The sequence below is a fragment of the Bombina bombina genome, chromosome 4, assembly GCF_027579735.1.
Source record: "Bombina bombina isolate aBomBom1 chromosome 4, aBomBom1.pri, whole genome shotgun sequence".
NCBI lineage: Eukaryota > Metazoa > Chordata > Amphibia > Anura > Bombinatoridae > Bombina > Bombina bombina.
This window is the reverse complement of record NC_069502.1, coordinates 770,887,648-770,908,969: the sequence shown is the minus strand read 5'-3', so window position 1 is coordinate 770,908,969 and position 21,322 is coordinate 770,887,648. Positions and strand designations below refer to the sequence as shown.

General features: G+C 40.1%; 1 protein-coding gene across 1 annotated transcript in view; it reads right to left on the bottom strand.

The window, feature by feature from the left end:
* Positions 1-1,616: 1,616 nt before the first annotated feature.
* TSNAX (translin associated factor X) overlaps positions 1,617-21,322 on the bottom strand; it is a 125,905-nt gene continuing 106,199 nt past the window's right edge. The window contains exon 6 of the mRNA XM_053711110.1: positions 1,617-2,353. Coding sequence (XP_053567085.1) covers positions 1,943-2,353 — 411 coding nt within the window. The 3' untranslated portion in view covers positions 1,617-1,942. The remainder of the gene's footprint in view (positions 2,354-21,322) is intronic.

Genomic DNA, 21,322 nt, shown 5'->3' with positions numbered 1-21,322 from the left:
CGCCCATAAAGTTTTATCACCAAGTACCTCAGAAAAAACGATTAACATGCCAGTAAACGTTTTAAAATTGAAAATTATGAAGTGTTATTAATAAGCCTGCTGCTAGTCGCTTTCACTGCAGTGCAGGCTCAAATATTACTTTAATATTGACAGTATTTTCTTAGTGAAATTCCATTCCCCAGAAATACCTCAGAGTATACATACATACATATCGGCCTGATACCAGTCGCTACTACTGCATTTAAGGCTGCACTTACATTACATCGGTATTAGCAGTATTTTCTCAGTCAATTCCATTCCTTAGAAAATAATTTACTGCACATACCTCCTTGCAGGTGGGCCCTGCATGCTATCCCCTGTTCTGAAGTTACCTCACTCCTCAGAATGGCCGAGAACAGCAAGTGGATCTTAGTTACGACCGCTAAGATCATAGAAAAACTCAGGCAGATTCTTCTTCTAATGCTGCCTGAGAACAAACAACACACTCCGGTGCCGTTTAAAATAACAAACTTTTGATTGAAGAAATAAAAACTAAGTTTAACACACCACAGTCCTCTCACGCGTCCTATCTTTAGTTAGGTGCAAGAGAATGACTGGATATGACGTAGAGGGGAGGAGCTATATAGCAGCTCTGCTTGGGTGATCCTCTTGCACTTCCTGTTAGGGAGGAGTTATAATCCCATAAGTAATGGATGACCCGTGGACTGACTACACTTAACAGGAGAAATATATAATAGGAGTAAATTAAAAAGTTGCTTAAAATTGCATGCTCTATTTAAATCATGAACATATATTTTTGACTAGACTATCCCTTTAAAAGGGATTTAATTTTAGGAATAAATAGATGAATATGTGAATTTAATTTATTTTGAATTTAAAAAAATTCCTTGCATATTTGCATTTGTACATATGTAATAATGTTTTTACAGTGTTTTGAATATGATATTGCTAAAACAATAATAATACTACAAAAAAAAAAGATACATTTGAAAATGCTTTTTCTTTTTTTGTAACAAAAATGGCTTAAGTAGCAGTCTTCAAAAAAGACAGATTTGTCATGGACACAGAATTTTTTTACTTTTATAGTACTGTGCCTAAATGAGTATATACTTATTTTCAACTGCAAATATTTTTATTAGGTTGCTCCTATTGTATATGTACATAATGTCCATCATTTGTAATCGTGAGGATAGGTTTTCCCAATAGCCTTTAATGCAAAATAAGATAAGACTGGCTTGGCCTACTCCAAAGACCTATAAGAATTGCCTGATTACTTTAATTGTTTGAATAAATATAATAATTACATGGGAAATTATATAATATGCTAATAATCTTGATTTTTTTTCCATGCAATTTTTACAGTTAGATTTCCTGGGGCAGCCTCTTACTTCCGCATTTGGCAGTGAACGAAACGGCTGAATGTACGTCTCTAGTGATTATCACAATACTGCAATTGTTTTACAACAATGAGCCTAATAGTAATAAATGTGTCAGCTTCATTCATTTGTAACATTCAGAAAACCTGCATGTTGCTTGTTAAATCAAAGTATTAAATTTATTTGAGATTTTTTTTTCTTTTCTACTCTTCTGTCAAAATAATTACGTAAAACTTATAGTAACGAATGACACTTAACTTTATTTCCTTTAATTTCTGGAGAAAAAAAAACAAACTTTGGAAATGTGGAAACACAGCCAACAACTGATAAGTATATTTTACGTTGATAACTGCATTTAAAGCAAAACAGGTCATTTGCAGTTCTGTACAATATGAAATACTATAGTTAAAATAAAGTACAGCCAAAGGTATACATCAATATTACTGAAAGTGATCATTGTGTATAAGCAATACAAACAAGACCGTGTTATATTTTTTAAAATATATAATAAAGTAGAAATGAACCCACTGGCAGCCCTGTCATACTTTCAGTCAAGAACAAACTCCTTAAGAAATGCCATCGTCGTGTTCAATCAGTTCACTTTTGGAGGAAAATAAATCTGCAAGCATATGCTTGGGAATCTCTGACCCTCTAACTTTTAAAGTATAACAGGCATTCTCGACTTTAGCTAAGCTTTGCTTCAGTGTGTGCAGTTTCCTTGAAATTTCATAGGGCCCAGTATTTCCAATATAAGAGAATCCGTCGAAGATCTCCCGTAAGAACTGGCTCAGTTCAAAGGGAGTGTCTATGTCACCGTTTCCAACGCTACCTATGCACAAGCGCATAAGCTCTCCAGTAAGATCAGCTACGCCAAGCAGGTAATCCACAGGAGTGATCTGTACGCTCAGCATACTTGGCTTTGTTTGCTCCTTATCTGTTGAACTTGACAGTGGCCCATCAAGTGGCTCTGATGTGTTCTAAGAAAGAAGCAAATTAAAAAAAGTTAATAATTTCCTTATTAATGATAGATCATAGAAGCATATGAATTGCAGAAATTATTATTTTGATAGATAAATGTTATGTACTGATAGTTGAAGCACTTGAAACCGATGTAGCATAGCTGTAAAAAGCTGACTAGAAAATATCACCTGAACATCTCTATGTAAAAAAGGAAGATATTTTACCTCAAATTTCCTAAATACTCACACCTCACTGTAAAGAGACTTTAAGCAGCCAATCAGGATGCTTGTCCCAGGACAAGATAGAGATTGTGCAGGCACAGTCATGTAATTTTCCTATCCATTTTAAGTTCTATGAAATCTCAAGAGATCACAGCAAAGGCAAAGCATTACCTCAGCACTGCTGATGCTGATTGGCTATTGTTTATTTTATTTTTTTTCTTTTGAACTCTCAGCTGGACAGCAGCTCAAGTATAACTGTTTACACACCACTTATTCTGGAGCTGAAGAAATTTTGAGGTCAAATATCTTCCTTTTTTTTTTTTTACATAGAGATGCTCAGGTGATATTTCCTTGTCAGCTTTTTACAGTTATACTGCATCAGTTTCAAGTTATTTAGCATATGAGTATTACGCCCCTTTAATGCTAAAAAACCCCCAAACATTTTATTTGTGCCACATGCATACGCTGTAAAAGGGTCTGTACAGCCCTAACATACTAAAGGCATTTTATATCCCTTTATCCTTCAGAGTTCACACAATCCTTAATATGCACCAACTAACCAAAAAGGAAATGCTTTAATGTGTTCGTTACATACAAGCAATAGTTCAATAATAACATTCTCTATGTATTTAACCTACAAAAGGGGTTAAACCCATAGTTAAAGTCATGGTGGCTGGTGATTGATGGCTATGTACATATCCCTCTTGTCAGTGGTTGTGTTTAGATCCAGACCATTGTAGTACATTGCTGTTGTGAAGCTGACCATATAAGCGGTTAAACTTAAATTCAATCAACAAGTGCAATAAGAAAATGCTCTTAAATTCTAGCATATTCTCACTACATTTTTATGTCCCTTTAATTGTCTCTTTTAGATGCACACATTTTTTTTAATATTTTAATTTTCCTTCAATATTATGCTGAATTGGTTGTTAATAGATCATCTGTTTTTTAAAGTTGTGCATGTACAAACAATGTTCCCAGGATGTTTGTTGGCAAATTATTGCAGCACTATCTTCCCAATGAATCTGTAGGCTTTCTTGACACAACTCTAGCAGAAGAAGGTGTAACTTAAGTTAAGAAGTGCTAAAAGTTTCACAAGCATATAACAATATATGAAGTACATATATTTCACATAATATATGTTAGCCTCATTATGAATGCAGGGGAACCTGTACTGCAGGACAAAAAGTACAATTTCTAGACTTTAAATCAATCACGTCTAAGAAAACCTCCACATGTTTAAACATGTTCATTTAAATGCAACTTAGAATAATTTGAAATTATCACAAAACTTCAGCTAGGCACAGATATTTTATGCTATAGTATAACCAGGTTATGTATATTGTTTGACATTCATTTCTGGCTTGCAGCAGTATTACCTGGATGATAAAAATGAGTCGAGCAGAAGACAAAGGTCCTAAATTACCATCCCTTTTTTTTTTACAATGCATCCCCTGTCCATTTGCAAGTCTGAGTAGGTGATTTGTATGTAACCAGAACAGGGGTGTATTTTGGCCTAGGCAAACAAGGCACTTGACTAGGGCGACAGATTGGGAGGGGCAGCACTTTTTTGTGGCTATATTTGTAAGAATCTTACAGTTATTTTAGAAGTATTATACAGGTATATAATAAGGCTCTGTCCTCGGTCCCCTTCTCTTCTCAATCTTCACGTCATCATTAGGTTTCTTAATAAAGTCCCACGAGTTTCAATATCACCAAATCTACCTCTCTGCACCAGACCTATCTCCTTCAGTGCTAACCATGTAACTGACTCTCTCATATCTCATCTTGAATGTCCTCTCACTACCTCAAGCTAAATCTCTCCAAAATTGAGCACCTTATTTTCCCCCCTTTTTCTAAAATCTCCACCCCCATTTTTCTATAACTGTCGATAACTCCATCACCCCACATGCCCAATATCTTGGAGTCACACTTGACTCAGATCTTTTTTCACTCCTCACATTCAGTCCTTTCACGCCGCTCCGTCTGTAACCATGGCCGTTGCCATGGACGCGGTGGTGGTTGTGGGCGTGCGACGATGACGTCATCGCCGCACGCTGTCTCTCTCTGGATGCCCCACTGATTACACCTGTGGATCTTCCTTGGCGCAAATCTGCGCCTATGTAAGTAACCCCTTTTACTTACTACACTGCCCAAGTGTAATTCTATCTTGTGCTCCTTGGATGCTTTAACCTCGGAACTGCTGTGTACTATTGGATTGCTTGTTTGTTGCCAGAACTCTGCTTGTCCCTGACTACTCTCCTGCTTAACTCCTGAACTGCTGGGTTACTATTGGATTGCCTGTTTGTTGCCAGAACTCTGCTTGTCACCGACTACTCTCCTGCTTAACCCCTGAACTGCTGTGTTACTTCTCGATTGCCTATTGTTGCTGAACTCTGCTTGTCTCTGACCATGCTCTGCTTGACCCCTTGCTACTGTGAAGGATTGGACTGTCTGCCTGGTATTGATCCCTGCTTGGTTACTATTGGATTGCCTGTTTGTTGCCAGAACTCTGCTTGTCACCGACTACTCTCCTGCTTAACCCCTGAACTGCTTAGTTACTTCTTGATTGCCTATTGTTGCTGAACTCTGCTTGTCTCTGACCATTCTCTGCTTAACCCCTTGGTACCGTGAACGATTGCTTTGTGTACTATGAGTACTGTTTACCTCATTTCTCATTCTGGGATATTTCCTTATCTTTCCACCTGATGCCGGGATAAGAAGACTACTGGCCAGGATTGGTCTGATAGGGAAATATTCCACAAACATTACATTATACTTGAGCCATGGATCCAAATGAGGTAGCAAGAGCAGTCTCATTACAGGGACAAATGCTGGGAACCCACACCATGGATCTGCAAAGTCTGGAGACCATTACTGCCATGCTTTTCTCTCTTGTTGCAAACAAAACCTCTACTCCTGTTGCCCCACAACCTACCCCTGCTACTAGTGCCACAGTTCCTTCCTCTGCTTCTAGCAATTTACCCCCGATACCATTACCTGCTAAATACGATGGCACAACCGATTGTAGGGGCTCTCTCAACCAGTGCAGACTGCATTTCCGCAATGATCCTCAAACCTTCCAGTCTCATCAGGCAAGGATCACCTGTGTTGTTTCTTTATTAAAGGACAAGACTCTAGCCTGGGTCTCTCCCCTTCTGGAACAGAGTGCTCAGCTATTGAATTATGCTTACTCCTTCATTTCTGCACTGTCTTCTGTATTCGAGACCTCTGGTAGCACCTCTGCTGCAGAATTCTCCCTCTTGGATCTCCACCAGAATAATAGGTCAGTGGCACCATATGCCATTGAATTCCGCACCTTGGCACATGAGACCAGTTGGGATGGCAGTGCTCTTAAGGCGGCATTCCGGAGAGGCATACACGATCGCATTAAGGATGAACTCCCTTATTGTGACATTCCATCTACTCTGGATGAATTTGTCTCACTTTGTATCAGTCTGGATTCTTGCTTCCAAGAGCGACAAGCTGAGAGAGAGAACACGCAGACCCTATCCTTCTCGCCCCCCTACTCAACTAGCTACTAGACAATCCTTCACCCCTTCAGCATCCTCTGCTGTTCCTGAAGAGGAACCTATGGATCTTTCTCTCCTTAAATCCTCTGAGTCTGAAAGACGAAGAACAAGAAGGTTACGCTTATGCTTTTATTGTGGTTCTAGCTCTCATCAACTCAAGAATTGTGATCTCCTGCCGGGAAAAGCCAAAGCTTAGAGGATAAGAGTGGGGTACCTCTAAGCATGGCCATTACCAATTCCCCTCACTCTCTGTGGATCCTGGTACCCGTTACCCTTACTTTTCTCCAGAACTCTGTTCACGCTTAGGCCTTTGTGGATTCCGGGGAGGCTGGAAACTTCCTTGATCACCGTTTTATGATTCTTGCAGGCTTGCCTCTTCTCCAGAAAAAGCAATGTTTCAAAATCACCACTCTGGATGGCACATCCCTTGGTTCAGGTTTAATTAACTTTGAATCAGCACCCCTAACTTTGACCGTGGGAGTCTTACACTCTGAACAGTTACAATTCAACGTCATTAATTTTCCTGCACAACCAGTTATCCTTGGTCTTCCCTGGCTACACAAACACAATCCTCAATTTGATTGGACTAAGGGACAGCTAGCCTCCTTGAGTAAATCCTGTTTCCGTTCCTGTCTGGCTAAGGTTATTCCTTTGCATCCCACCCCTGTAGCCACTCTTCAAACCTTGTCTACTCTTCCCTCAGTGTATGCAGAATTTGCGGACGTTTTTGAAAAGAAGGCAGCTGATGTGCTACCGCCTTACCGCCCTTACGACTAGGCTAGATTTTCTTTCTCGAGCCCCCCTTCCTAAAGGGAAAACTTACCCACTTTCCAAGGCTGAAACTAAGGCCATGGAGGAGTATATCCAAGAGAACTTAGCCATAAATCTGTTCTTCCTCCTGTCCTGCTGGGGCTGGCTTCTTTTTTGTCAGTAAAATGGATGGCGTCTTAAGACCCTGTATTGATTACAGAACCTTGAACAAGATCACTATCAAGAACCGGTATTCTATTCCTTTGATCACAGAGTTATATGATTCACTCCAGGATGCCTGCTACTTTACAAAACTCGATCTTCGTGGGAAATACAATCGTATTCGAATCTTCCCAGGACATGAGTGGAAAACTGCCTTCAACACGAGATCAGGGCATTATGAATATTTAGTAATGCCTTTTGGGTTGTGCAATGTCCCTGCTATCTTTTAAGTCTTTGTTAATGATGTCTTCAGTGACCTTCTTAATCGTACCGTTATTGCCTATTTGGATGACATCCTCATTTCTCTTGTTAAGTGTATCCAGTCCACGGATCATCCATTACTTATGGGATATATTCTCCTTCCCAACAGGAAGTTGCAAGAGTCCACCCACAGCAAAGCTGCTATATAGCTCCTCCCCTAACTGCCATTCCCAGTCATTCTCTTGCAAGTCTCAACATAGATAGGAGGTCGTGAGAGTCTGTGGTTTTTTATACTTAGTTTATTTCTTCAATCAAAAGTTTGTTATTTTTAAATGGCACCGGAGTGTGCTGTTTATCTCAGGCAGTATTTGGAAGAAGAATCTGCCTGCGTTTTTTCTATGATCTTAGCAGACGTAACTAAGATCCAGTTGCTGTTCTCACACATTCTGAGGAGTAAGGTACTTCAGAGGGGGAATGGCGTGCAGGTTTTCCTGCAAATAAGGTATGTGCAGTAAAATATTTTTCTAAGGAATGGAATTGACTAAGAAAATACTGCTGATACCGAAGTAATGTAAGTACAGCCTTTAAATGCAGTGAAAGCGACTGGTACCAGGCTGATTGATAGAGATATATGCTAAGGTATGTGCAGTAATATATTTTTCTAAGGAATGGAATTGACTAAGAAAATACTGCTGATACCGAAGTAATGTAAGTAAAGCCTTAAATGCAGTGATAGCGACTGGATCAGGCTTATTAATAGACATACATACTCTTATAAGAATGTGTTTTAAAACGTTTGCTGGCATGTTTAATCATTTTTTAACATATGTTTGGTGATAAAACTTATTGGGGCCTAATTTTTCCACATGGCTGGCTTAAATTTTGCATAGAAACAGTTATAGGGAAAGGTAATCCACAGCTCAGCTGTGGCAGTTTTGTTGTGTCTGTTTAAAAAAATGTCGTTTTTTTTTTTTTTATCTGTTTTTTGCATTAAGGGGTTAATCATCCATTTGCAAGTGGGTGCAATGCTCTGTTAACTTATTACATGTACTGTAAAAATTTCGTTTGATTTACTGCCTTTTTTCACTGTTTTTCAAATTTTGACAAAATTTGTTTCTCTTAAAGGCACAGTAACGTTTGTTATATTTGCTTGTTAACTTGATTTTAAGTGTTTTCCAAGCTTACTAGTCTCTTTATTAGTTCTAACATGTCTAACATAGAGGAGGCTCTGTGTTTATTATGTTTAAAGCCATGGTGGAACCCCATTTTAGAATGTGTACCAGATGTACTGATTTCATGTTAAACAATAAAGATCATTTTTTGTATTTAAAAACATTATCACCAGAGGATTCTGTCGAGGGGGAAGTTATGCCGACTAACTCTCCCCACGTGTCAGACCCTTTGACTCCCGCTTTAGGGACTCACGCTCAAATGGCGCCAAGTACATCAAGGGCACCCATAGCGTTTATTTTACCAGAGGATTCTGTCGAGGGGGAAGTTATGCCGACTAACTCTCCCCACGTGTCAGACCCTTTGACTCCCGCTCCAGGGACTCACGCTCAAATGGCGCCAAGTATATCAATGGCGCCCATAGCGTTTATTTTACAAGACATGGCAAAGGTTGTGTATAATACACTGGCAGCAGTATTAGTCAGACTACCTGAAATTAAAGGAAAGCAAAACAGCTCTGGGGGTAGATACAGAGCATACAGACGCTTTAAGAACCATGTCTGATACTACCTCACAATATGCTTAGTCTGTGGGTGATATTTGTGACTCAGGGAAGATGATTTAACCTGATTCTGATATTTCTACATTTAAAATTTATGCTTGAGAACCTCCACTTGTTGCTCAGGGAGGCTTTAGCTGCTCTGAATGAATGTGTACAATCGCAGTGCCAGAGAAATTGTGTAGACTGGATAAATAATATGCAGTGCCGGTGTGTACTTATGTTTTTCCAATACCTAAAGAGGTTTACTAAAATTTTTCATAAGGAATGGGATAGACCAGGTGTGCCGTTCTCTTCCCCTCCTATTTTTTAGAAGAATGTTTTCTAATAGTTGCCACCACACGGGACTTATGGCAGACAGTTCCTAAGGTGGAGAGAAGAGTTTCTACTCTAGCTAAGCGTACCACTACCTCTGGCGAGGACTGTTGTGCTTTTTTAGATCCAATGGATAAAAAATGTTTATTCAACAAGGTTTTATCCTGCAGCCCCTTGCACGCATTGCTCCTGTCACTGCTGCTGCGGCGTTCTGGTTTGAGTCTCTTGATGAGGCTTTACAGGCTCCATTGGATGAATATATTTGACAAGCTTAGAGCACTTAAGCTAGCCAATTCCTTTGTTTTCTGATGCCTTTGTTCCTTTGACTAGACTAACGGCTAAGAATTCTGTTTTTTACTATACTGGCGCGCAGAGCGCTATGGCTTATATCATGGTCAGCTGTCGTGACTTTAATAAATAAGCTACTTAACTTCCCTTCAAGGGGCAGACCCTATTCAGGCCTAGTTTGAAGGAGATTATTACTTATATCACTGGAGGAAAAGATCATGCCCTTCCTCAGGACAGGTCCAAATCAAGGGACAAAAAAGGCCTAATTTTCGTGCCTTTCGAAAATTCAAGGCAGGTGTGGCATCAACTTCCTCTAAGGCAAAATAAGAGGGAACTTTTGCTCAGTCCAAGGCGGTCTGGAGACAACCGGACCTGGAACAAAGATTAGCAGGTCAAGGAGCCTGCTGCTGCCTCTAAAACAGCATGAGGAACGGACCCCTATTTGGTAACGGATCCTATAGGGGGCAGACTTCATTCTTCGCCCAGGCGTGGGCAAGAGATGCCCAGGATCCCTGGGCATTGGAAATTATACCCCAGAGATATCTTCTGGATTTCAAAGCTTTCCCCCCCAAAAAAGGGGAGTTTTTGCCTTTCACTTTTATCTGCAAACCAGATAAAGAAAGAGACATTCTTGCATTGTGTACGTGACCCATTCAGTTCCAATAGAGGAACAGGGACACAGTTTTCCTCAAATCGGTTTGTGGTTCCCAAGGAAAGGAAACCTTCAGACCTATTTTGGATCTAAAAGATCTTAAACAAATTCTTTAGAATTCTATCATTTAAGATGGAAACTATTCGTACCATCTTAACTATGATCCAGGAGAGTCAATAGAGGACTACAATGGATTTGAAGGATGCTTATCCTCACATTACGATGCATAAAGATCACCATCGGTTTTTCAGGTTTGCCTTTCTAGACAGGCATTACCAGTTTGTAGCTCTTTCCTTTGGGTTAACTACAGCCCCTAGAATCTTTATGGAGGTTCTGGGGTCACTTTGGCGGTCCTTAGGCCGCGGGGCATAGAAGTGGCCCCTTATTTAGACGACATCCTGATACAGGCGTCAAACATCCAAGTTGCCAAGTCTCATACGGACGTAGTACTGGCATTTCTGAGATCGCATGGGTGGAAAGTGAACAAGGAAAGAGTTCTCTATCCCCAATATCAAGGGTTTCCCTCCTAGGGATTCTGATAGATTTTGTAGAAATTAAAATTTACCTGACGGAGTCCAGGTTGTCAAAGTTTCTAAATTTCTGCCGTGTTCTTCATTCCATCCGCGCCCTTTGGTGGCTCAGTACATGAATGTAATCGGCTTAATGGTAGCGGCAAGGGACATAGTACCGTTTGCACGCCTACATTTCAGACCACTGCAACTATGCATGCTCAGCCAGAGGAACGGGGATTACACAGATTTGTTCTCCTGTTAAATCCGGACCAAGAAACCAGAGATTCTCTTCTCTGGTGACTATCTCGGGTCCATCTGTCCAAGGGTATGACCTTCCGCAGGTCAGATGGGACAATTGTTACAACAGATGCCAGCCTTTTAGGTTGGGATACAGTCTGGAACTCCCTGAAGGCTCAGGGATAGTGGACTCAGGAGGAGACCCTCCTTCTAATGAATATTCTGGAACTGGGAGCGATATTCCATGCTCTTCAGACTTGGCCTCAGTTAGCAACTCTGAGGTACATCATATTTCAGTCGGACAATATCACGACTGTGGCTTACATCAACCATCAAGGGGGAACAGAAGTTCCCTAGCAATGTTAGAAGTCTTAAAATAATTCACTGGACAGAGACTCACTCTTGTCTAAAAGCTATCCCTATCCCAGGTGTTGAGAACTGGGAGGCAGATTTTCTAAGTCGTCAGACTTTTCATCCGGGGGAGTGGGAATTCCCTCCGGAGGGGTTTGCACAAGATCAAGCAGGAGAGTGATTTGGTGCTTTTGACAGCGCCTGCGTGGCCACGCAGGACCTGGTATGCAGATCTGGTGGACATGTCATCCTTTCCACCACGGTCTCTGCTTCTGAGACAGGACCCTCTACCTCAGGGTCTTTTCAACCATCTAAATATAACTAATCTGAGATGGACTGCCTGGAGACAGAACGCTTGATGTTATCAAAGCATGGCTTCTCCGAGTCAGTAATTGATACCTTAATACAGGCATAAAAGCCTGTCTCTAGGAAAATTTAACATAAGATATGGTGTAAATATCTTATTGTTATGAATCCAAGGGTTACTCATGGAGTAAAGTCTGGATTCCCAGGATATTATCTTTTCTCCAAGATGATTTTGAGAAAAGGGTTGTCAGCTAGTTCTTTAAAAGGACAGATTTCTACTCTGTCTATTCTTTTGCACAAGCGTCTGGCAGGTATTCTAGACGTTCAGGCATTTGGTCAGGCTTTGGTTAGAACCAAGCCTGTGGTTAAAAATGTTGCTCCGCCATGGAGCTTAAAGCTGGTTCTTAAGGTTCTTCAAGGAGTTCCATTTGAACCTTTTCATTCCATAGATATCAAACTTCTATCTTGGAAAGTTCCTTTTTGGTAGCTATTTCCTCGGCTCATAGAGTCTCCGAGTTATCTGCGTTGCAATTTGATTCTCCTTATCTGGTTCTCCGTACGGATAAGGTAGTCCTGTGTACCAACCTGGGTTTTTACCTAAGGTGGTATCTAACAAGAATATCACTCAAGAGATTGTTGTTCCATTCTTGTATCCTAATCCTTCTTCAAAGAAGGAACGTCTATTACACAATTTGGACGTGGTTCGTGTTTTAAAGTTTTACTTACAAGCTACTACAGATTTTCATCAAACATTCACCTTGTTTGTGGTCTATTCTGGACAGAGGAGAGGTCAAAGGACTTCAGCAACCTCTCTGTCTTTTTGGTTAAAAAGCATAATTCATTTAGCTTATGAGACTGCTGGACAGCAGCCTCCTGAAGGGATTACAGCTCATTCTACTAGAGCTGTGGTTTTCACTTGGGCCTTCTTAAAAACATAATTTATGTAACAACTTACCTGATAAATTCATTTCTTTCATATTAGCAAGAGTCCATGAGCTAGTGACGTATGGGATATACATTCCTACCAGGAGGGGCAAAGTTTCCCAAACCTTAAAATGCCTATAAATACACCCCTCACCACACCCACAATTCAGTTTAACGAATAGCCAAGAAGTGGGGTGATAAGAAAAAAGTGCGAAAGCATATAAAATAAGGAATTGGAATAATTGTGCTTTATACAAAAAAATCATAACCACCACAAAAAAGGGCGGGCCTCATGGACTCTTGCTAATATGAAAGAAATGAATTTATCAGGTAAGTTGTTACATAAATTATGTTTTCTTTCATGTAATTAGCAAGAGTCCATGAGCTAGTGACGTATGGGATAATGACTACCCAAGATGTGGATCTTTCCACACAAGAGTCACTAGAGAGGGAGGGATAAAATAAAGACAGCCAATTCCTGCTGAAAACAATCCACACCCAAAATAAAGTTTAATGAAAAACATAAGCAGAAGATTCAAACTGAAACTGCTGCCTGAAGTACTTTTCTACCAAAAACTGCTTCAGAAGAAGAAAATACAACAAAATGGTAGAATTTGGTAAAAGTATGCAAAGAGGACCAAGTTGCCGCTTTGCAAATCTGATCAAATAAACTAGAAGTCTTTCGGAAAGACTTAGAAGCTTCAACATAATATTTCAAAGTTCTAATAACATCCCAAGAATGCAACGATTTCTCCTTAGAATTCTTAGGATTAGGACATAATGAAGGAACCACAATGTCTCTACTAATGTTGTTGGAATTCACAACTTAGGTAAAAATTCAAAAGAAGTTCGCAACACCGCCTTATCCTGATGAAAAATCAGAAAAGGAGACTCACAAGAAAGAGCAGATAATTCAGAAACTCTTCTGGCAGAAGAGATGGCCAAAAGGAACAAAACTTTCCAAGAAAGTAATTTAATATCCAATGAATGCATAGGTTCAAATGGAGGAGCTTGAAGAGCCCTCAGAACCAAATTCAAACTCCAAGGAGGAGAAATTGACTTAATGACAGGCTTTATACGAACCAAAGCTTGTACAAAACAATGAATATCAGGAAGAATAGCAATCTTTCTGTGAAAAAGAACAGAAAGAGCAGAGATTTGACCTTTCAAGGAACTTGCGGACAAACCCTTATCTAAACCATCCTGAAGAAATTGTAATATTCTCGGTATTCTAAAAGAATGCCAAGAAAAATGATGAGAAAGACACCAAGAAATACAAGTCTTCCAGACTCTATAATATATCTCTCTGGATACAGATTTACGAGCCTGTAACATAGTATTAATCACAGAGTCAGAGAAACCTCTTTGACCAAGAATCAAGCGTTCAATCTCCATACCTTTAAATTTAAGGATTTCAGATCCTGATGGAAAAAAGGACCTTGAGACAAAAGGTCTGGTCTTAACGGAAGAGTCCACAGTTGGCAAGAGGCCATCCGGACAAGATCCGCATACCAAAACCTGTGAGGCCATGCCGGAGCTACCAGCAGAACAAACGAGCATTCCTTCAGAATCTTGGAGATTACTCTTGGAAGAAGAACTAGAGGCGGAAAGATATAAGCAGGATGATACTTCCAAGGAAGAGATAATGCATCCACTGCCTCCGCCTGAGGATCCCGGGATCTGGACAGATACCTGGGAAGTTTCTTGTTTAGATGAGAAGCCATCAGATCTATTTCTGGAAGTTCCCACATTTGAACAATCTGAAAAAATACCTCTGGGTGAAGAGACCATTCGCCCGGATGCAACGTTTGGCGACTGAGATAATCCGCTTTCCAATTGTCCATACCTGGGATATGAACCGCAGAGATTAGACAGGAGCTGGATTCCGCCCAAACCAAAATTCGAGATACTTCTTTCATAGCCAGAGGACTGTGAGTCCCTCCTTGATGATTGATGTATGCCATAGTTGTGACATTGTCTATCTGAAAACAAATGAACAACTCTCTCTTCAGAAGAGGCCAAGACTGAAGAGCTCTGAAAATTGCACGGAGTTCCAAAATATTGATCGGAAATCTCACCTCCTGAGATTCCCAAACCCCTTGTGCCGCCAGATACCCCCACACAGCTCCCCAACCTGTAAGACTTGCATCTGTTGAGATTATAGTCCAGGTCGGAAGAACAAAGAAGCCCCCTGAACTAAACGATGGTGATCTGTCCACCATGTCAGAGAGTGTCGTAAAATCGGTTTAAAGATATTAATTGAGATATCTTTGAGTAATCCCTGCACCATTGGTTCAGCATACAGAGCTGAAGAGGTCGCATGTGAAAACGAGCAAAGGAGAACGCATCTGATGCGGCAGTCCTAAGACCCAACATTTCCATGCATAAGGCTACCAAAGGGAATGATTGTGACTGAAGGTTTTGACAAGCTGATATCAATGTTAAACTTCTCCTGTCTGACAAGGACAGAGTCATAGACACTGAATTTATCTAGAAACCTAAAAAGGTTACCCTTGTCTGAGGAATCAATGAACTGATTGGTAAATTGATCCTCCAAGCATGAACTTGAAGAAACAACACAAGTCGATTCGTATGAGGTTCTTCGAAAATGAGAAGACTGAGCAAGTACCAAGATATCGTCCAAATAAGGAAATACCAAAACCCTATTCTCTGATTACAGAAAGAAGGGCACCGAGAACCTTTGAAAAAAATTCTTGGAACTGAGGCTAGGCCAAACGGTAGAGCCACAAAACTGGTAATGCTTGTCTAAAAAGAGAATCTCAGACACTAAAAGTGATCTGGATGAATCGGAATATGCAGATACACATCCTGTAAATCTATTGTAGACATATAATGCCCTTGCTAAACAAAAGGCAGGATAGTCCTACAGTAACCATCTTGAATGTTGGTATCCTAACATAACGATTCAATAATGATAGATCCGGAACTGGTCTGAAGGAATTGACCTTCTTTGGTACAATGAAGAGATAAAATAAAACCCCAGCCCCTGTTCCAGAACTGGAACTGGCATAAATACTCCAGCCAACTCTAGATCTGAAACACATTTCAGAAATGCTGAGCCTTTGCTGTGTTAACTGGGACACGGGAAAGAAAAGAATCTCTTAGCAGGAGGCCTTAACTTGAAGCCAATTCTGTACCTTTCTGAAACAATGTTTCTGAAACCAGAGATTAAGAACGGAATTGATCCAAATTTCTTTGAAGAAAACGTAATCTGCCCCATACCAACTGAGCTGGAATAAGGGCCGCACCTTCATAGGTACTTAGGAGCTGGCTATAGGTTTCTATAAGGCTTGGATATATTCCAAACTGGAAATAGTTTCCAAACTGATACCGCTCCTGAGGATGAAGGATCAGGCTTTTGTTCCTTGTTGTGAGGAAAGGAACGAAAATGATTATTTACCCTGGAAAGAAAGGGAAAGCAAAGTTGACTTAGAAGACATGTCAGCATTCCAAGTTTAATCCATAAAGCTTTTCTAGCTAAAATAGCTAGAGACATATACCTGACATCAACTCTAATGATATCAAAAGATGGTATCACCAATAAAATTATTAGCATGTTATAGAATAATAATAATGCTATAAAATTATGATCTGTTACTTGTTGCGCTAAAGCTTCTAACCAAAAAGTTGAAGCTGCAGCAACATCCGCTAAAAATATAGCAGGTCTAAGGAGATTACCTGAACATAAGGAAGCTTTTCTTAGAAAGGATTCAATTTTCCTATCTAAAGGATCCTTAAATTAAGTACTATCTGCCATAGGAATAGTAGTACATTAGCAGGAGTAGAGACAGCCCCAAAACCTTAGGGATTTTTGTCCCAAAAAACTCTAATCTGTCAGATGGCACAGGATATAATTTGCTTAAACGTCTAGAAGGAGTAAATAAATTACCCAAATTATTCCATTCCCTGGAAATTACTTCAGAAATAGCATCAGGGAGATAAAACACTTCTGGAATAACTACAGGAGATTTAAAAACCTTATTTAAACGTTTAGATTTAGTATCAAGAGGACCAGAATCCTCTATTTCTAATGCAAATAACACTTCTTTAAGTAAAGAACGAATAAATTCCATCTTGAACAAATACAAAGATTTATCAGCATCAACCTCTGAGACAGAAACCTCTGAACCAGAAGAACCAATATCCGTATCAGAATGATGATGTTCATTTAAAAATTCATCTGAAAAAAGAGAAGTTTTAAAAGACTTTTATGTATACTAGAAGGAGAAATAACAGACATAGCCTTCTTAATGGATTTAAAAAATAAAATCTCTTATGTTATCAGGAACACTCTGAAAATTAGATGTTGACGGAACAGCAACAGGTAATGTAACAGTACTAAAGGAAATTTTATCTGCATTAATAAGTTTGACATGACATGCAATACAAATAACAGCTGGAGAAACAGATACCAAAAGTTTATAGCAGATACACTTAGCTTGGTAGCTCCAGCACTGTGCAGTGATTTTCCTGAAGTATCTTCTGACTCAGTTGCAACGTGGAACATCTTGCAATATGTAAAAGAAAAAAACAACATATAAAGCAAAATTGATCAAATTCCTTAAATGACAGTTTCAAGAATGGGAAAAAAATGCCAGTGAACAAGCTTCTAGCAACCAGAAGCAATAAATAATGAGACTTAAATAATGTGGAGACAAAAATGACGCCCATATTTTTTAGCGTCAAAAAAGACGCCCACATTATTTGGCGCCTAAATGCTTTTGGCGCCAAAAATGACGCCACATCCGGAACGCCGACATTTTTGACGCAAAAAAAGTCAAAAAATGACGCAACTTCCGGCGACACGTATGACACCGGAAACAGAAAAAAAAATTTGCGCCAAAAAAGTCCGCGCCAAGAATGACGCAATAAAATGAAGCATTTTCTGCCCCCGCGAGCCTAACAGCCCACAGGGAAAAAGTCAAAAATTTTTAAGGTAAGAAAAAATGATTGAAACAAATGCATTTATCCCAAATATGAAACTGACTGTCTGAAAAATAAGGAAAGTTGAACATTCTGAGTCAAGGCAAATAAATGTTTGAATACATATATTTAGAACTTTATAAATAAAGTGCCCAACCATAGCTTAGAGTGTCACAGAAAATAAGATTTACTTACCCCAGGACACTCATCTACATGTTTGTAGAAAGCCAAACCAGTACTGAAACGAGAATCAGCAGAGGTAATGGTATATATAAGAGTATATCGTCGATCTGAAAAGGGAGGTAAGAGATGAATCTCTACGACCGATAACAGAGAACCTATGAAATAGACCCCGTAGAAGGAGATCACTGCATTCAAATAGGCAATACTCTCCTCACATCCCTCTGACATTCACTGCACGCTGAGAGGAAAACCGGGCTCCAACTTGCTGCGGAGCGCATATCAACGTAGAATCTAGCACAAACTTACTTCACCACCTCCATCGGAGGCAAAGTTTGTAAAACTGAATTGTGGGTGTGGTGAGGGGTGTATTTATAGGCATTTTAAGGTTTGGGAAACTTTGCCCCTCCTGGTAGGAATGTATATCCCATACGTCACTAGCTCATGGACTCTTGCTAATTACATGAAAGAAATGTGGCTTCTGTTGAACAGATTACAAGACGGAGTCTTGGTCTGCGTTTCATACTTTTTCAAATGTAACAAATTTGATACCTTGCTTCTTCGGAGGCTATTTTTGGGAGAAAGGGTTTTTTACAGGCAGTGGTAACTTCCGTTTAAGTACCTGCCTTGTCCCTCCCATCATCCGTGTACTTTAGCTTTGGTATTGGTATCCCATAAGTAATGGATGATCCGTGGACTAGATACACTTAACAAGAGAAAACATAATTTATGCTTACCTGATAAATTTATTTCTCTTGTGGTGTATCCAGTCCACGGCCCGCCCTGTCACTTTAAGGCAGGTAATTTTTCCATTAAACTACAGTCACCACTGCACCCTATGGTTTTCCTTTCTCTGCATGTTTTCGGTCGAATGACTGGTAATGGCAGTTAGGGGAGGAGCTATATAGCAGCTTTGCTGTGGGTGGACTCTTGCAACTTCCTGTTGGGAAGGAGAATATATCCCATAAGTAATGGATGATCCGTGGACTGGATACACCACAAGAGAAATAAATTTATCAGGTAAGCATAAATTATGTTTTTTTCCCAATACCTTGGAAGAGCAACATGAGCATGTAAAACCGTGCTTCATCGCCTCAGAAGCAATTCTCTGGTAGCTAAACTGGAGAAATGCACATCGTAGGGATTATAGAAATAACTACAAGAGGGTGTATAACTACGAAAACTCCGATATACCAGATGATTCTAATTTCCAATTCACTAATAGAAATTATCAACATATGAGACAGTCAAATTTCAATAGAGGCTATTATAGGAACAACAGGGATAATGATTCACACCAACAGAGGTGGGCCAATGACAGGCCCTGGAATAGAGGGTGGTATGATGATAGAAGGGAAGAAAACAATAGGAGATTTTAACAAAAACAACAAAATTGGAAAATACCAGTATATTATAGATATGATTTGTTGAAAAATGATGAGGAAGAATTTGAACATAATTCACCCAAACCTGGTCCTTCAGGGCATTTTTTAGAAGGGGGCAGAGAGAGAACCCACGACCCCCCAAACGGAAAAAGGAGAAGAGAGGGAACAAAAGGAGGGGAAATAGAAGACTAAATATAACATCTAGTAAATTAATAGAAGAAGAGACAAATAGGGGCATTTTCTATCTAAATGAAGTACCTCTAAATAAGGAACAGGAGAAGATTTTGAATAAAGTTCTAACATTCGCTCCAACAAATAAGCTTAACAAATTCGAACATTTGATTAACATCAACCAATTTATAAGGAAATTAACTTTAAAAAACATAATTTATGCTTACCTGATAAATTCCTTTCTTCTGTTGTGTGATCAGTCCACGGGTCATCATTACTTCTGGGATATCATCTGCTCCCCTACAGGAAGTGCAAGAGGATTCACCCAGCAGAGCTGCCACACAGCTCCCCCCCTCTACGTCACCTCCAGTCATTCGACCAAAGACCAACGAGAAAGGAGAAGCCAAGGGTGTAGTGGTGACTGGATTATAATTTAAAAAATATTTACCTGCCTTAAAAAACAGGGCGGGCCGTGGACTGATCACACAACAGAAGAAAGGAATTTATCAGGTAAGCATAAATTATGTTTTCTTCTGTTATGTGTGATCAGTCCACGGGTCATCATTACTTCTGGGATACCAATACCAAAGCAAAAGTACACGGATGACGGGAGGGATAGGCAGGCTCATTATACAGAAGGAACCACTGCCTGAAGAACCTTTCTCCCAAAAATAGCCTCCGAAGAAGCAAAAGTGTCAAATTTGTAAAATTTGGAAAAAGTATGAAGCGAAGACCAAGTTGCAGCCTTGCAAATCTGTTCAACAGAGGCCTCATTCTTAAAGGCCCAAGTGGAAGCCACAGCTCTAGTAGAATGAGCTGTAATTCTTTCAGGAGGCTGCTGTCCAGCAGTCTCATAGGCTAAACGAATTATACTACGAAGCCAGAAAGAGAGAGAGGTAGCCGAAGCCTTATGACCTCTCCTCTGACCAGAGTACACGACAAACAGGGAAGACGTTTGTCGAAAATCCTTAGTTGCCTGCAAATAGAACTTGAGGGCACGAACTACATCCAGATTGTGTAGAAGACGTTCCTTCTTCGAAGAAGGATTTGGACACAAGGATGGAACAACAATCTCTTGATTGATATTCCTGTTAGTGACTACCTTAGGTAAGAACCCAGGTTTAGTACGCAGAACTACCTTGTCTGAGTGAAAGATCAGATAAGGAGAATCACAATGTAAGGCTGATAATTCAGAGACTCTTCGAGCCGAGGAAATAGCCATTAAAAATAGAACTTTCCAAGATAACAATTTTATATCAATGGAATGAAGGGGTTCAAACGGAACACCCTGTAAAACGTTAAGAACTAAGTTTAAACTCCATGGCGGAGCAACAGTTTTAAACACAGGCTTGATCCTAGCTAAAGCCTGACAAAATGCCTGGACGTCTGGATTTTCTGACAGACGCTTGTGTAACAAGATGGACAGAGCTGAGATCTGTCCCTTTAATGAGCTAGCTGATAAACCCTTTTCTAAACCTTCTTGTAGAAAGGACAATATCCTAGGAATCCTAACCTTACTCCAGGAGTAATCTTTGGATTCACACCAGTATAGGTATTTACGCCATATTTTATGGTAAATCTTTCTGGTAACAGGCTTCCTAGCCTGTATCAGGGTATCAATAACCGACTCAGAAAAACCACGTTTTGATAAAATCAAGCGTTCAATTTCCAAGCAGTCAGCTTCAGAGAAGTTAGATTTTGATGTTTGAATGGACCCTGTATCAGAAGGTCCTGTCTTAGAGGTAGAGACCAAGGCGGACAGGATGACATGTCCACTAGATCTGCATACCAAGTCCTGCGTGGCCATGCAGGTGCTATTAGAATCACTGATGCTCTCTCCTGTTTGATTTTGGCAATCAATCGAGGAAGCAGCGGGAAGGGTGGAAACACATAAGCCATCCTGAAGTTCCAAGGTGCTGTCAAAGCATCTATCAGAACCGCTCCCGGATCCCTGGATCTGGATCCGTAGCGAGGAAGTTTGGCGTTCTGTCGAGACGCCATGAGATCTATCTCTGGTTTGCCCCAACGTCGAAGTATTTGGGCAAAGACCTCCGGATGAAGTTCC